The sequence below is a fragment of the Callospermophilus lateralis genome, chromosome 5, assembly GCF_048772815.1.
Source record: "Callospermophilus lateralis isolate mCalLat2 chromosome 5, mCalLat2.hap1, whole genome shotgun sequence".
NCBI classification, from domain to species: Eukaryota; Metazoa; Chordata; class Mammalia; order Rodentia; family Sciuridae; genus Callospermophilus; species Callospermophilus lateralis.
In genome coordinates this window covers 145,002,799-145,019,956 of record NC_135309.1, presented here as the reverse complement: position 1 = coordinate 145,019,956, position 17,158 = coordinate 145,002,799, and the positions used below count along the sequence as shown (strand labels likewise).

General features: G+C 35.4%; 1 protein-coding gene across 2 annotated transcripts in view; it reads right to left on the bottom strand.

Annotated features, from left to right (window-relative positions):
- Positions 1-571: 571 nt before the first annotated feature.
- Positions 572-17,158, bottom strand: part of Ttc23l (tetratricopeptide repeat domain 23 like) — a 40,210-nt gene continuing 23,623 nt past the window's right edge. Inside the window, exons 5-8 of one of the 2 annotated variants that reach the window (XM_076856188.1) lie at positions 15,975-16,131; positions 14,180-14,311; positions 11,205-11,382; positions 572-650 (exon numbers count right to left, since the gene is read on the bottom strand). In XM_076856188.1, the coding sequence (XP_076712303.1) occupies positions 627-650; positions 11,205-11,382; positions 14,180-14,311; positions 15,975-16,131 (491 nt within the window). In that variant the 3' untranslated portion in view covers positions 572-626. Of the gene's footprint in view, positions 651-8,602; positions 8,720-11,204; positions 11,383-14,179; positions 14,312-15,974; positions 16,132-17,158 lie in introns of those variants that run through there. The other variant, XM_076856187.1, reaches the window with a different exon arrangement.

The following is a 17,158-nucleotide window of genomic DNA, read 5'->3' as shown; positions in this document are numbered from 1 at the left end:
CATAAATTTGGTTTGGTCAGATCAAAGTTATGTGGGATCTCATTACAGACAAAGGTATTCACTAAATTTTTGAACACAAAAAGCTCAGGTCTTAAGTTTTTGAATAATAGTTTAGGCTCCTGAGATTTCTAAATAAAGTCAGCAGTCCAAAGCATTTTCTATAACATTTTAAAATGTGAAGACAAAATTGTGGCTAATAAGAGCTGAAGGTCAGGTTGAGAGGTAAATACCACAACGAAAAAAATATTGGCAGTCAGATCCAAATGTAGAAGTCAATTATGACTTAAACTATTAAACTTATAAAGTTAGAGCTTATATATATATATTCTGTACTTGAAGGGCAGTATGTGTCAAGATACGAGAAAAATACTCTACTAATATCCCAAGCAGCACCAACCAGTCCTGTTTTATTCCTAGTTTTAACTGAGACTTTTCTGAGCTCCAGTTTGAAATGAGATGAAAAAAGATGTCCAGATATAATAAATAAACTAGCAATTATGTTTATGAGCTGATTATGTTTACCTGTTTATCTCCATTTTCAACAAGCCATTTGCAAAATTCTTCAATGGTAGTCAATGTTTCATAATCCTCTGAGCCCAGTGTTGCTTGATATGCACTGATACTTTTTATAAAATATGCCTCAACAGCATCTGGAAAAAATAAAGACAAGTGCTAGCCTTCACAAGTTTCTAATATCAGCTTTGGTTCAATCAACACTTTGACACTTAAAGTTCAGGTTTACTTTCATATTACATCTCATAAGTACCCTTAAAAAAGACCCTGATGCTATCAGATGCTTTCCATGATATAATACATGTATTTAATGTAGAAAAAGAAAGTTCTACCTGAATATTCTTATTATCCTAATAGCTAAAATAACTACCACATGAAACTCCTAAGTGTACTGCAAGACAATGTTTTTAACTAAAACTCTTGATACAGAGATCACTGTTTATTGAGGTTCCTATTTTGTGGGGGATGGAACCTCAATAAACTAACCAGGGTCCCAAAAGAACTAATTTCTTCCAAGGACAGTGCCCACCATGACCTAATAATATTGCAGTAGGTCCCATTATTGATTTTAAATCTTTTTTCAATTAATTCAATGCTGTAAGTTATATTCTAAGCATACTTTTGCTGCATTCCACAAATTTTGATGATGTTCTCATTTAAAAAAAATATTAACTCAAAATATTTTAAATTTCTCTTGATATTTCTTCTTAAACCTATGCATTATTTAGAAATGTGTTATTTAAAAAATCTCCAATCTCTGGGGTATTTTTCAGTACCCTTCTGTTATTTATTTAGTTTAATTCCATTGTGGTCTGAGAGAGTACAGATTGTATGATTTCTATTCATTTAAATTTGTTCTGACCCAGAACATGGTCTATGTTGGTGAATGTTCCATAGCAGCCTGAAAAAGATGTGGATTCTGTTGTTGATTGGATGCAGTCAATAGACATCAATTACATAAGTTGACTGATGATGTCATTGAGTTTAACGCTCACCTTTACTGACTTTTGTTAGTTGGAGCTTTCCATTTCTACACTTGATCTTAGCCCAAAGGCCAGGAAGCAGTGCACCTGTCCATTTCTGATAGAAGAGTATGGAAGTCTCTAACTATCATAGTGAAAGCGTCTATTTCTCCTTGTTAGTTTTATCAATTTTGCATCATGTATTTTGATGTTCTGTTGTTAGCTGCGTACATGTTAAGGATTGCCTTCTTGGAGAACTGACCCCTTCATTGTTATGTAATGCTCCTCTTAATCCCTAATAGCTTTTCTTGTTCTAAGTCTACTCTTTCCAATACTAATATAGCCACTTTTCCTTTATTTTGATTAATGTTAGCAAGGGATATCTCTCTTTAAATTAATGATTTTAATTTACTTAAAGTGGGTTTCTTGTAGAAAACATATATTTGGGTCTTGCCTTTGATGGAATATTAAAACCTTGTCTTTAAGCTGATTTCTTTAGACTACTGGCTTATTTATTTATTTCAGTGTAGAAGATTGAACCCAGGGTCTCAGACATATGGGGTAAGTGCTCTGCCATGAGCTATATCCTTAATCCTAGATCACTGATGTTTAAAGTGATTAATATAGTTGCATTAACATCTTTCACTTCATTATTGTTTTCTATTTTGTTGCACTTGTTCTATGTTTCCAATATTTTCTTCCATTCTTTTACTACCTTTTATGGTTTAATTGAACATTTTACATGATTCCCTTTTCTTTCTTTTTAGGATATCAGTATACTTGTTTGTTTGCTTTTTACTCCTTTCAGTGGTTGCTCTAGAGTTTTCAATCCAAAGTTCACGTTTAAATAATACAATATCACTTTATGAGTAGTGTGAGTACCTTATAAAAACAAAATAAACCTATTCTATTCCTCATCACTTGTGTGATTGTTGTAATTCATTCTACTTCTACATGGGCTTGAACACGTGTGTACACAAAAACATATACAAAATTATAAATAATGGAATACACTGTTGCTATGATTTTGAACAAACTTATGTTAAGAAAAAATACTTTTTATTTTACTATCCCTTATTTATTCTCAGTGCTTTGCCTTTCCTTGTGTACATATGTGTTTCTGATCTACATAATTTTCCTTCTGAGAAACTTCTTCTAACATTTCTTGCAAGGCAAGTCTACTAGTGAACAAATTCCTTCAATTTCAATTTGCTAGAAAATTGTTATTTCTCATTCACTTTTTGAAAGATAACTTTTCACGGTACAGAATTCTTGGCTGGGGGGTTTCTTCTCTCTCTCAAAATGAAACATTTAACTATTCTCTATTTGATTGCATAGTTTTGGGTGAGAAGTTAGATGTAATTCTTATTTTTGCTCCTGTATACGCAACGTGTTTTGCCACCTCTGGCTTCTTTCAATTTTTTTCTTTATGTCTGGTTTTCTTCAGTTTGAATATGATATGCCTAGGTATAGGCTGGAGATTGTTTGTGTTTTTATTCTGGCATTTATCTTGCTTGATGTTTTCTGAGCTTCCAGGTTTGCTATTTGGCATCTGACACTAATTTGGGGAAAATTCTGTTATTGCTACAAATATTTCTTCTGTTCTCTATCTTCTCTTCTGCTGTTCCCACACATACATATGTTACACCTTCTTGTAATTGTTCCATAAGCCTAGAATATTGTGTTGTATTTCTTTCTTCTTTGCAGTTTTTGAAGTCTTTACTGAGAAATTCTCAATTTCATAGTTTTTTCCTCAGCTATGTTTAGTCTAGTAATGAGTGCATCAAGGTCATTCTTCATTTTTGTTATTCTAACAACTACCTAGTGTTCCTTTTATTTTTGGGGGGAGCTTTTTTGGTTTGGTTTTCTTTGTGTATATGTATGTGTGTGTGTGTACTGGTGATGGAACTCAAAGGTGCTCTACCACTGAGAGATAGCACCATTCCTTTTCATTTTATATTTTGAGACAAGTTCTTGCTAAGTTGCCAAGGCTTGCCTTGAACTTGTGATCCACCCGCCTCAGCTTCTTGAGTCACTAGGATTACAGGTGTGCACGACTGCACCAACTAGTGTTTTTTTGAATTATTATTCTAAGTATTTCAATCTAGTTATATTATTTATTCTTGCATGATGTCTATCCATTGGAAGCTGTAAAATATTAGTCATAGTTCTTTTAATTTCTGGTCCAATAATTCCAAACATATCTGCCATATCTGAGTTTGGTTCATCTTGCTCTGTTTTTTCAAATGTTGTTTTTGGACTTTTAGGTATTTATGGGTTTAAATATGAGGTGTCCCCCAAAAGGTCATGTGGGACAATTCAGGAATTGTCAAAGGTGAAGGGAGATTGAGAGATGTAGCTTAACCAGTGGATTAATCCATTTGGTGGGTTTATAATGTGAATGGACTAACTAGTTGCTTACTGTAGGAAGGTGGGGATGGCTTTAGGAAGTGGGATACTGAGGGCATGCCTTGGAGATTATATATTTTGTCCTTGGCTCTTCCCCCTCTCTGCTTTCCCAGTTGCCTAGCTGAGAGGTGTTCCTCCTCCAAGCCCTTCTATCATGATGTGCTTCCTTGCCTCAGTCCCAGAGTACTGAAGCTGTCCATCCATGGACTGATCATCTGAAACTTTGGGTCCAAAATAAACTTTTACTCCTTTAAAGTTCTTGTCAGTTATTTTGAACATAATAATGAAAGACTGACCGACTTAGTGTGCCTTGCAATTTTTTCTTGTTTTCTGAGCTTCCAGGTATGATAGTGAGATATGATGTACTGTGTCAGAGGAACTGCAGTAAAACAGGCCTTGAGCATTGTGATGGTAATGTACGAAGTGAGGAGAAACATTCTACAGTCCTATGATTAGGTCTTGGTCTTTTAATGAGCCTATACCTCTGGACTGCGAATTTCACAGTACTTTTCATTACTCCTCCTAGGTGGGACAGGATGGATGAGTCAACTGTAGTCAATTCCCTTCCCCAAAGCAGAAAGCTAGAAGGTGCTGAAATTGAGTGTTTTCCTTTCCCAAGGTCAGTAGACTCTGAAAGAATTCAATAATTTAGGATTTGGTTTTTAAAAACCGTTTCTATGGAGAACTGGCCAAAGAATGCTCTGGCATATCTCCAAGTGGTTATTTTTTTCTCTCCTCCTGCCAGAGAATGAGTGGATTTTTCTCTAACATTAACTTTTAAAACCTAGTCAAGCTCCTAGAGATAAAACTCACAAAAGTGTGTAGGGCCCCACTATTATTGGGTCTCCATGAGATTTTTAAATCTCAGACGTGTCCATGCTGAGCTTCAAATAACTCTTTCTTTTTACTGTTCAGTTTCTCCCTCTCTGGTATTAGACCCTGTGCAGAAGGGTTTCTACTTTTTTTTCTTTGTAATTCTACCTGTCTCTCCAATTCAGGGGAAACCTCACTTCTCAGATCTAGGAAGAGTTGTTCATTTTTCAGTTTGCTTTTTACTTGTTGGGACACAGTGGTGATTTCCAAGTTCCTTAAAGGCCAGACCAAAAACTGGAAGTCTTTGCTCAGGTTTTAATGCATATTTTTATTTTTAATTTGGATTCCTGAAGGTTACCCCTGTGTCTACATAGTGTTGACTCGATGACTTGGGCAGAGAATGGACTCAAATACCTCCAGCCTATAAGTCTTCTATCCCATCAATTGATCTGTATGAGCACTGCAGTGCAAGGCCTGGCACATTTCAAATATCACTTGGTTGATACTTTCCACTGGCCATCTACATATCCCTTGCACATGCATATAGTCTTCCAGTTTTTTTCCAAAGAGTTTTCCAAACTGTTCTCCAGATAGTTTGTATCAAACTGCTCTTTATCAATCCTAGATGTTATTACCATTTTTTAAAATAATGAAAATTCAATAGGAGAAAGATGTCATCTTTGTGTTACTTGTTTCTTGATTAAAACTTTTTCATGTGATTATATGCCATTTTTATTTATTTTATGCAGTTTCCTTCATCTTTTCTCCTTTGTTTTTCTATGTAAATGTAAATTTTAGCTCTCACATTTAGGATAATGAACCATTATGAGTTAATGTTTGTGTATGGTATAAGTAAAGAGGCTAAGTTAAATTTTTTTTTGGCATGTGGATATCCAATTGTTTTAATACCACTTGTTCAAAAGATTATCCCTTCTATATTGAATTTCTTTTATATCTTTGTCAAAACTTAACCATATTTACATAGGTTTACACCTGAAGTTTCTGTTGAATTTTAATGACACTGATCTCTGTCTTCCCCTTTATCGATATCATACGCTCTTGATTACTTTTGCTTTATAGAAAATCTTAATATCAGATACTATTCTTCCTCCAATTTTAATCTTAACTTCAAAATCTTTTCAGCTATTTTAGTTTCTTCCTTTTCCATATAAATTTTAACATCATCTTATCTGTATTTACAAAAATTCCTGCTGAATTTTTATTGTAATTATGGAAGAATTTACATCTTAATCATAGTAAGTCTTCTAATCCACACATAGTATATCTCTCTATTTATTCAGGTTGTCTCTGATGTCTTTCATCAAGAGTTTTACAGTTTACAGTACACAAATTCTGGTGGTTTTTTTTAGCAGATTTATACCTAAATATTTTATTTGGGGACAGAGAACTATTCTAAGTGGTGTTTCCAAAAAATTTTTTTCTAGCCTTGTATTGTTACTATATAAAAATATAGTTAATTTTTGTGCATTGGTCTTCTATTCTGTAACCTTGCTAAGCTTAAACTCACCTAATAGTTCTAGGTATTTTGTAGACCTTGAAATTTTCTACAGGGATAACCACATTGTCTTTAAATAGGGACCACTTTACTTCTTCCTAAGCTCTATGTATTTTGTTAATTTCTCACCTTATTGCCTTAGTTAAGACTTCTAGTACTATGTTAAATAAGAATAGTTACAGTAGACATCCGTGTCTTGTCATTGGACTGTGCGGAAAACATGGTCTCAGTGGTAGGATTTCTCTTACAAGCTTTATCAGATTAAGAAAGTTTCCTTGTGTAATGGATATTAAATTTTGTCTAATGCTTTTTTCTGCATCAGTTGATAGGTACTGTGTGCTTTTCATTTTTAGCCTGTTAATATGATAAAAATGTATTTAGTATTTATTTAAGTTTGAATATTGAACTAGCCTGACATTCTTAAGAGAAAAATTTCTTTTATTCAAGATGTATTCTACTTTTTAATGTATTGCTATATATTTTGTTGAAGATTTTTTGTCTTACATGCATGAAAGGTATTGGTTTGTTGTTTTTAATTTCTATTTTTTCCTACAATATCTTTGCCCAGTTTTGGTAGATGGTAATGCTAGCCTCATAAATTAGTTCAAAAGTATTGCCTACTCTTGTATTTTCTGGAGGATATTAAATAGAACTAGTATTATTCCTTCTTTAAATGTTAGGTAGAATTCCACAGTAAAATCATCTGTACCTGGAGATGTCTTTTCATGGGAGATTAACAACAAATTCAGTTTTAAAAATAAGTAAAGATCTATTCAGATTATGGCTTTGATGTTTTTGATTTTAAGTACAACACTTTTGTGACAGACACAGTTTTAGATCTTTTTGTAATTAAGTCAGTCAACTTCTTATGTTATATCTTTATTTATGCTTAGAAAGTTCTTCTTTCCTCCAATTTTAAATTTTAGTACTTTCTATGTCAAGAATGTATTTTCTTCTGGCTAATATATATTTTTAGTTTTCATGTGTAAAATCTCAATCTATCCAGAATTTAACTTAATTAATGAATAATAATGATTTGAAGATATATATTTTAACATTAAAAATCAGTATGTAAGAAAAAGATAAGGTGCTCTTAGAATCTACCAACTCTATAAACATAAATTTGGGGGGATTTTCCTCCTCACAGAAAAAAGGCTAAAATTCCACATGTTTATGAATATGTTAAATTTCTTAACACTACAAAAACTACTTTTAAAAGTTTTTACTATACATGGAATACATAAACTGTGCTTATACACAAAGAAATATTAAAATGAGAAAATGATGAGCTGGAAAACACAGAATTAGAAAGTCTTCAGTGAACATTTATGCTTAAGCAAACAATTTAATTAAAATGTCAAAATTTCTGCAAACTAAAAAAAAAGTGTTTATTTAATGACATGGGGAATAAAACATTTTATAATCCTCTCTTCCTCTTCCCCACCCAACTGAAAAATAACATACACCAAAAATGAATTACTGTTATAAGCAGAAAAAAGTAAACATTTGAAAAATGTTCAAATTGCATTGTTCACAAATCCTAAATTCCTCCTGACTGGGCATCAGCTCAATCAGTGTTCATTTCTGGTCAGGCTAACTATGAAAAATATACTGTCTTCCATTCACTGATTCATTTCTTCTTCTTCTTTTAAATACAAATACTCTTTTCACAACTCTTTTTTTTAATATTTTGATTTAGATGTTGATAGACCTTTATTTTTTTATTCACTTATTGATATGCGGTGCTGAGAATCTAGCCCAGTGCCTCACACATGCTAGGCAAGTAGTCTACACTGAGCCACAGGCCCAGCCCCTCACTGGCTCATTTCTGTCTCTTCCAAAGTCACCCACTTTCAAAAAGATGATCTTGCCAGGCAAAAGACTCTGTCTGAAAGATCAATCAACCATTGGCTTTCCTCCAGAACTCCTCCAGTAACTCACTTTAGGAAATAGGTCAAGAAAATTCTAACTGCTACATTGTCTTATAAGCCAGAGGAAAAACACCCAGGAGATTGAGAGTGGAGGAAGAGGGGAGGACCAGCCAGTGTTTTCTTTTATCATTAGTTTTCCTTATGAATCAATACATCACAAGTCACTTTCATAGTATGGATGATTTCTACATCTTATAAAGGTACCTTATACTGAGATTCTAAAAGAATAAGGGAAATATAAAAATAGATGATTTTATTGGTTTTGATGTTCCAAGTAATATGGGAGGATGTTATCAGGTCTAAATTCATGTGTAATTGATCTTGTACAAAATCATGACCTGCCTAATATTTCCATTACAAGCACCAGTAACTAATTATAATATTTCTTATAGATAGATTGTTCACTAATATCTTCCCATATTCACTGGGAAATGATGAAAACTGCAAGGCCACCTCTTCTACCTACCCCTGTGCTGGGGCTTTCCAGACATGGCATAAGCTTTGGCTAGTAACGCACTTGCCTCTGCAGTTTGAGGGCTGACTTCAGTGAATGAAGAAACAGAGATAGAATAGGCCTGGAAAAAAAATCATGACAAAGTAAGTACCCACATGACAGTTTTACTGTAGATTTTCTGGTAGCTTTGATAGAATTGCTAGTTGATTGAAAGCCAAGGTATAGCTAATCATGGAGTTAGATGAAAGATGCCCCAGCTCTACCACAGCTTTGAGTCTTCCTCAAGTAATTTCACCTTCTTATGCAGAAGGAACATATGGTTCCTACTGATTAGGGCTTGGGAAAGATGAAATGAGTTGGTGTATGCAAAACTCTGGGCACAGTTCCCAGCACGTGGTAAATTCTCAACCAATATTAGCTAGTGTTAATTTTACTAGGTTTCACAGCAAAAATAAAATTATAACTTTAACCTCCACAAGAGTTCAGTATTAAAGTCGATTGTAAAGCATGGATCCTACAGCCACACTGCCTAAGTTCCCATCCTGTCTTAGATTTATCTTCTTCAAACATAATACAGATGACAGAAACAGAACTGTCATAACCAATTGTTGTAAATACTAATGAGCTGATAGATGTACAGTGTTTAGAACATCACTTGGCATTCAGTAAGAACTAAAGAAGTCTATGATGTCATTATTTATTATTATTTTTTGTGCTAAAAGGAAAAGAGCATCAGAAAGAAGAAAGAAGAGTAAAAACATCTAGTCCATACCAACCAGCAAGAAAAGAACACCTGTACTGAATATGTCATGGGCTGAACTCTGAGAGGTGTTTGAAGGAGTTGGACTATCAGACAATTCTGTAAAGCCAAGATACAGAGCAGAATTGTTTTTTCCCCTCATTTTTAAGTTTAAAATGACTTTTTTATTTATATCAGTAGTCAGATGGAAGTGATTTTGTTTCACTTAACCAAAGGCACTTAAATATTGATCTGAGCAGTATTGATTAAGTATTGATTCATATAGGTCAGAAAATAAAAATCTTGTCCCCTGTCACATTCAATAAATTAAAAAATGTTTACTCTTACTGTGCTCCATTTGTGTATGATAAATTTAATGCATTCTGCTGTCATGTACCACTAAGTAGAACAAATTAAAAAAAATAAACCCCCCAAATTTTAAAAAAATGTTTACTCTTTCTATTCTGAAACCATGAGGGCTCTTACACTGGAAAAAACTTAAAAATTTATAGCAAATTGTATATAATCTTAGGATGTATTCCAAATTTTTTAAAAAATTATTTATTTGCTCTACTTTGCATACAAGCAGAGAAATGAAAAATTGTGCTCCATTTGTGTGCTATGAACTAAAATGCATTTTGCTGTCATGTATAACAATTAGAACAGAATTGTTTTAAGTATAATGTCCAGGGTGAAATTTTCTGGGTTCAAATCCCCACTTTTCCACCTGCTATACAACTTCAGCTAATTAGCTCTAACTGTTTGTGCTTTACTTTTCTCATCATTAACACAAGATTAAAATAATAATGATACCTCCTCCTTAATAGGGTTCTTGCTTGGCTTAAGTGAATTAAAACATACTCAAGTATACATAATAAAAGCATTCCATGAGTTTTAACCCTTATTTATTACTTATAAAAAATTATAAATAAAATTTTATAAATAAAATGGGAAACACTGATATTTACAATTTTATCCATTTTGATCTGGCCTTGGCTTTAAGAACTCTTGAACTCAAAACCCAGAACAGCTTCCTCTAAGAGTGGATTCCCTGCCTTTAGAGATGTATTTCCTAACATTTCTCCATCGTGGGATGCTTATTCTCTTGGATTGTCAAATTATATGCAATGCCTTTTCATTAGCTATCTGTTTTCACATATACTCTAAGACTGCACTACAACTTTTCTACAATACAGGAGATCCAGCCTTTTGTTTTGTTTGTGGCTATTGGAGATACTTGAAGCCACAAGCAGCATTCCCATTTAGAAGAAAGAAAAGATACATTCAACTAGCAGTTTGAAGTACACAATATGTCAAAGTACGCTAAACTGTTTTCGTATGATAGACACAACATTCCTTTCCTGTGTTCTGTTTTGTTTTGGTTTCCCTTTGGCATTTGTCAAATTAGTTACCTCCAAGTGAAACAACCTTTTATCAGTTTAACCTTAGACTTAGAAATACAACAAGTTAATTTAGCTTAAAGGATAAATGACAACATTATAACATGATTTTTTTCATTTAAAAGGCCTTTTGTGTTTGCTGAAGACCTAAGTTCAGTTGCCCCTATGTTTTTTCCCCTAGGAGTAAACTCACACTTGGCTTCCTCTTCCCAGTACCCACAGAGATGAGAAAAAAGCCTTGGAAGGCGAGAACTGTCTCTTGACAAGGTTGCACAGCTGATATACTCACCTGAGTCAGTATTCTTTGCTCAAGTCACCTAAGGTTGAAAATAGGTGTTGTGTGGATCTGGCAGGAAGTCAGGGTTAACATAGAACCCCCTTGTTCTAAGAAGCCCACAAGAAGCCCACACTTCCTGACCTTGGGCCAAACAAGACCAGGAAGTTTGGGTCCCAACCAACTCACTAACCTGCTTCAAGTACTGGATGGCCTGCTCATGGTTCCTCCTTAGCTGCTCAATCTGGGCAATTTCCTCATAGAGACTAATCAGATCTGATGTGTCATTACCCTCGGTAGCAATGACATCACCAATTACCTTTTCAAAGTATGCCAGAGCTAGGTTCAACCTATGGATGGCCAATGAGGCTCTACAAGAAAAGGAATAAAAGTAGAAAGTCACTTACTTTGCAGACACAAGGAATTAATCCTAGGAACTAACAAATTTGACCTTTATATGTCAATCATTAGGGTGCCTGGCTCTGGAGCCAGCTTTACTGTAAGTAAACTCCTATTATCCTGCATTTTACTCATCAGATTCTACTGCCTACATTCATTTAACCCATTAATATGCTGTGCCATCAACTAATTTTTTTTAAAAAAATGGGAAAATGGCATCCAACAATTCACAAGATGGGATAATTTACTCAGAAACATACTCTCAAAAATCCAAATAAAAGTTTATCACCTCTAGTTCTCTCCCTTTCAGGTCAAAGAAAGTTTCTGCTTTGTTTTGAATTAATTTGTTCATCCTCAGTTAAAGATGAGAAAACACTGCAACAATCCCTTTAAGGAGGTGGGTAAATAACTTATGGCACCTTGTATACTAAAGTACTTTACTGAGTCCTGGTTTTTATAGATTAACAATGTGAAGAAATATTCAAAATGTGCTTAATTTTAAAAGCAAGATATAAAACTATGCATCAAATATGATTCTGAGATGGATCAGCAGACATCCAGCCAAAGTGTTCACAGTAGTTGTATCTGGGTGGAGGTACAACTGACTGTTATTTTCTTCTTCATATTCATTTGTATTTTCAAATTTCCTACAACAAAATTGGAAATATAACTTTTTTAAAAAAAATAAGGATCAGGCTCTCATCAAGGTTTATCTTTCTAGAAATAACAAGGCACAATGAGAAAAACACGGGTAGTTCAGAACTGGTTTTTAATGGCTAATAGCTTCATCAAACGTCAGAAGCCTATGTTTTCTTCCAAATTAAGCACATAATTAAACACATTTAAATTACAAGGTTGTTGCAAAGATTAAATACTATATGTAAAAATCACCTAAAATATAGCAGATACACATACAGTCATTATTACTTTCCCCTTATCCCTTGATGCATATTGAGGTGACTTTTAAAAATTATTTTACCTAAGGCATTCTAGCAATAGTTCCTCTTTTTTTTTTAAGCTGGAAGGTTTATCCTTCCCCTGAAGATTAGGATTAATAATCAAAAGAGCACTGGTATATTATCCAATAATTCTCTGTAAAAATAATTTTTTTTCCTTTAGTTGTATATGGATACAATGCCTTTATTTTTATGAGGTGCTGAGGAACAAACCCAGCGCCCCATAATGCTAGGCAAGTGCTCTATCGCTGAGCTACAACCGAAACACCATAAAAATAATTTTTTAATCAATCAGACCACTATTTCCCTTGACCTTAAAAGCAGACTTATAGAATGACAATGGCTTTCATCAAGGGATTTCAGGGTGATATTAGCAAGTTGTCTGTCCTGAATATCCTCTTCAGTTTCCTTACCCTTAAATGGAAAAATGGACTTGCCCTCACTAGATATTTGATTAATATCTAACAAAGTGTGATATCTAATATCAACTAAGTGTGGTATAAAAGGTAGCTATGGATTCAGATGCTTTAGTTACAAACATGGCGCTGATCTATTAGTGACAGAACTACTCTTTCTCTGAGTTAATCTTTCTGTGCCTTAAACATGTAAAATCAAAATAGTAAAAATATCTACCCTCATATGCGGTGGTGAGGACTGGATGAAATAAATTTTACGGACTCAGAACAGTGTCAAGTACATAGTTGAACTGCAAACATTCTAACACGTAGAATAGTGCATGCACAAAATAGCTACTCGGTAAATATTGTGGACTGAATGAGTAAAATACGCACTAGAATTCATTCTGAAAAAGGAACAAGGCTTTCTTTCGTATAAGGCAGAAAAACATTAGCCACTGCCCCATGTTATAGCAGTAGACATTTACCATACTCTAACTTATGGACTTAAGTCAATAGTTTGATTTAGCTCTGGACATTCTAACATCTCCCCACTATTTCCCATTTGACTTTTAGATCCACAGTTGTTTAGATGAGGCAGAGGTGATGAATGCATTTTATTTATTTACCATTTGGCCCGTTGGCCTACTGTGCCAAGTGCTAACAGTTTTGGAAATAGATTGCTTTCAAGGAATGAAGATATTTGAAAAATCTAGGAAACAGTATAAACTTTTCTTTTTTCTCTCTCTTTCTCTCTCTCTCTCTCTCATAATATGATGGGTCTACCCTCATTTCTAAATATTCTGATTCTCAAAAGATTCCTATATCAACTGCAAAAAAAAAAAAAAAAACAGTTAAGTCTTATTCTGGCTTGAACAAATTCCATTAACTTTGTTTCCACACGGAACAATACTTTCCTTAAAAAATGCATGTGCTATGCATAGCTTTCATGGCATCCAATTAATTCTCTCCATTAAGTGTTCCTTCCCTGTTAAGATATTATAATGTCAAAATAGGAGACAATTCAGGGAAAAACATAATCAACCCTAGAATAAGTGTGAGAGGCAGTACACAGAAGGGCTAAGAGTCAATGAGTTCATATCACAGATCCAGCACTTACAAGATAGGTCACCTGGACAATTTGTTTAACTTCAGTCTTGGTCTCCATGCCTTCTCTCTAATGAGAGCATAGTCATGCCAACTACATCAATGATGATTGTGAGGATTAAGTAGTGTGGCAGTGCACATTAAAGCTTGGAGCAGAGTATACATTTGATAAATAGAAGCCTCTTTTATTATCATGAGTTTCTGTTTTTTTTTTTTTAACTATGAATATTTTTCTCCCCTTCAATAGAGCACAAAACAATGTGCAACTCCAGGCCTTATTCATAAGCTTCAGCTTTACACCCAGATCTTACCTGCCCAAAGCAATTGTTAGATCTTTCTCTGAGACATATAATCCACATCCACAAATGCCTCTCTTAGTTAATCCTTTCAGTTCCTTCATTAGTCTGTCTGCCTTCTGCAGGTTGAAATAGGCCTCTCTGCCAGTGAAACAGTCAAGGCAAATTCCAGGCACACAAACTAACTGCCACTGCATAGGGACAGGAGTTGATAAGCAAACAAAAGGGCCCCTTGGGAAAATGAAGCAGTATTTGAAAATGGCTACTTAAATATGTGTGTATTCTCTGTCAAGAAGGAAGAATTCTCTGGAAAAAGTGGGGCCTTCAGTTTCCTGTGCAGATTGCCTAAATTCAGGTCTGCAGTGGATGGTAAGGGTTTGCAGGTATGGATGGAAACAGTAAATTACACTAGATTTCCTTTAGAGGCATCTATTGCATGACAACAGTTATTCATTTTTCCCAAGTTGTTTCATAGGAATGGTAAGAGAGGAACTAATTATGCTGAAAGGGACTTTCTGGGTCACTTAGAAAATCCAAGAAAGGCAGGTTTTTGGCCAGAGGCAAATAGTAGGGAGAGAGGAATCCCCTCAATTCCCAAATACCCTTCTATTTCCCACATTTTCAGTAGCCCCCTGCTAAGAGCATAATAGATTAAAGACACAAATCAGATTTCACAAGTTGAGCTCCAGAATCAAAAAGTGGAGAATGGAATGTGTAGAGAGAACATCATGATTATTCATGAACATAAGAGACCCTTACCAACTTTCTGGTGGAGACAGTAACTATAAAAATCACTTGCTTCTTGGGAGAGGTGCTATTATAGTTTGGTTCTTAAATGTCCCCCAAGGTCCATGTGCTAAAGGCTTAGTTCTTAGCATGGTGCTACTGGGAGGTGGCAGAAGCTCTAAGAGGCAGGACCTAATGTGAGGTCACTGGAAGTGCACCCTTTAAAAAGATGGTGGACTCCAGCCCCTTCTTCTCTTGTTTGAGGTTTTGCTCCTACCATGATGTGCTGTGTTGCCACAGGCCCAAAAGCAAAGAGGCCAACGGACTGTGAACTAAAACCTCCAAAACCTTCAAATTCTCCAAAATAAATTTCTCCATAAGCTGATGTATCTCAAGTATTTGTCAGAATGACAGAAAGCTAACATGGCCACATATCACAGTCACCCTCTGGGGACATGGAGAATGACCTCTTTCATCTAGTTTTCTTGGCTTCCAGTTTCACAGACAATATTTTCAACAACATTCCAAAAAATCTAGAATAATCAAAAATCCATAAATAGTGGGTTTGAGCTGCACATTACAGTCATGTGGGGGACTTCTAAACATCTCAATGAATGAATACTTCTCAAACTTACTAAATCAAAAACTCTGGGTTGGCATCCATAGAGCAGTTAATTCTTAAGATTTCCCAGGGAATTACAATGTGTAGCCTAGTTTGCCAAACTGAGACTTAAATTACTGCCCATTCTCTCCATTTTTACACTGCCACCACCACTGCTCACATCTGCATTGCTAATACTTATTTTCTTGTATGCTCAATGAAGAGCACCTCAAACATGGAGAACTTTCAACTGCTGAGTTATATGTCATTAGTGAGATCATTCCGATGGCTCAACTAACATATTGCAAGACTAAACATGGGAGGAAAATGCCTACCTTCCAGATGGAGACAGGCTTGGAGGGCTTGGAGGCTGGGATGCAGCTACAGGGACTTAATGTCACCTCCCACCCTCCCATGATGACCCTCCTGGAGGATGTACCCTGTGGTCCTGATCACCAGACCCTTCTGAAAATGAAAGGATATTGGTTCTGTAGGAGCCAGATCACCCCCAGAGTGTAGTTGAGCATGATCAGAGCTTCCAGGATTTCCTTTTTCTCCTTGTCTGAGGACGCATTTCCCTTCCAGGTCAACAGTATGTTCTTGGCAGATTCAGCATGTTTCTTGGCCTGAGCTGGGAGGCCTGGAAAAGTTAGAGAGCAGGTGGCAGGAAAAAAGATGTTAAAAAGCCACGTTCCAATCAAAGACATTCCTGGAGAGGAGAAGGTGGGCAGTATAGCTGTCATATAGTTCCTAAACCTGGCTGTGAATCAGGATTATCTAGAATGCTGGAAATTATCTAGAAATCTATAAAGAATATAGATTTCTGGGCTCCACCCAAGACTTCCTGAGTTGGAATCCCTAGAAGAATGGAGTCCAGAAGCTTCTATTTTTAACCTCTCAAGTGGTCCTTACGAAGCCCTCCTGGCTTTAGTCTGTGGACTTCAGTTTGGAAATCACTAATAGACACAGGAGTGGAAACTGAGAACCCCCTTCCCAGTTCTGTTGCTAGTACCATGTGATTCTTTCCAACCACAAAGCTTCTCCCCACTCCAAATGTCAAATGACAACAATAATTAAAGAAGCTGCCCCTTACCAGACACATGGAGATAGTCCAGGAACAAACTATGTTATGCCATAGAGTGCTGTGCTTTGAGCTTTCTGGAAAAGGCATTCTATAAATATAAAGCTTATGAATCCAATTATTTCCATCTGGACATTTTTTTAAATCCTAGATGAAGCTAGTAATACTAATTTGTCACACACACACAAACAAATACACATATAAAAGGAATCCAGTTTCTAAAGCAGTGAGGCCCTGACTAAGAAGACAAAGGGAATAAACCAAACCCCAGCTAGACAGACTGGTAGGGATTTCCCCTTGTTCAAAGGCTAGTGTTCCCGAGTGCTTTCCAGAGCTGTCTGTCAAGTTAACAGAGGTAGACTTGGAAACATTCAATGCACATCCTCATCTTCTAGCCTAACTTGTGTTTTTCCCTTTCCCTGATGGGAAGAGGGAAGCCCTGACAAAGAGAGGCCAGAAGAGGACATACCATCCTAGCTCTCTTTCACTCTATTAAAAAGCAGTGCTGGAGTTTGCTTTCATCTCTCTCTCTCTCTCTCTCTTCTCCCTCTCTCTCTCTCTCTCTCTCTCTCTCTCTCTCTCTCTC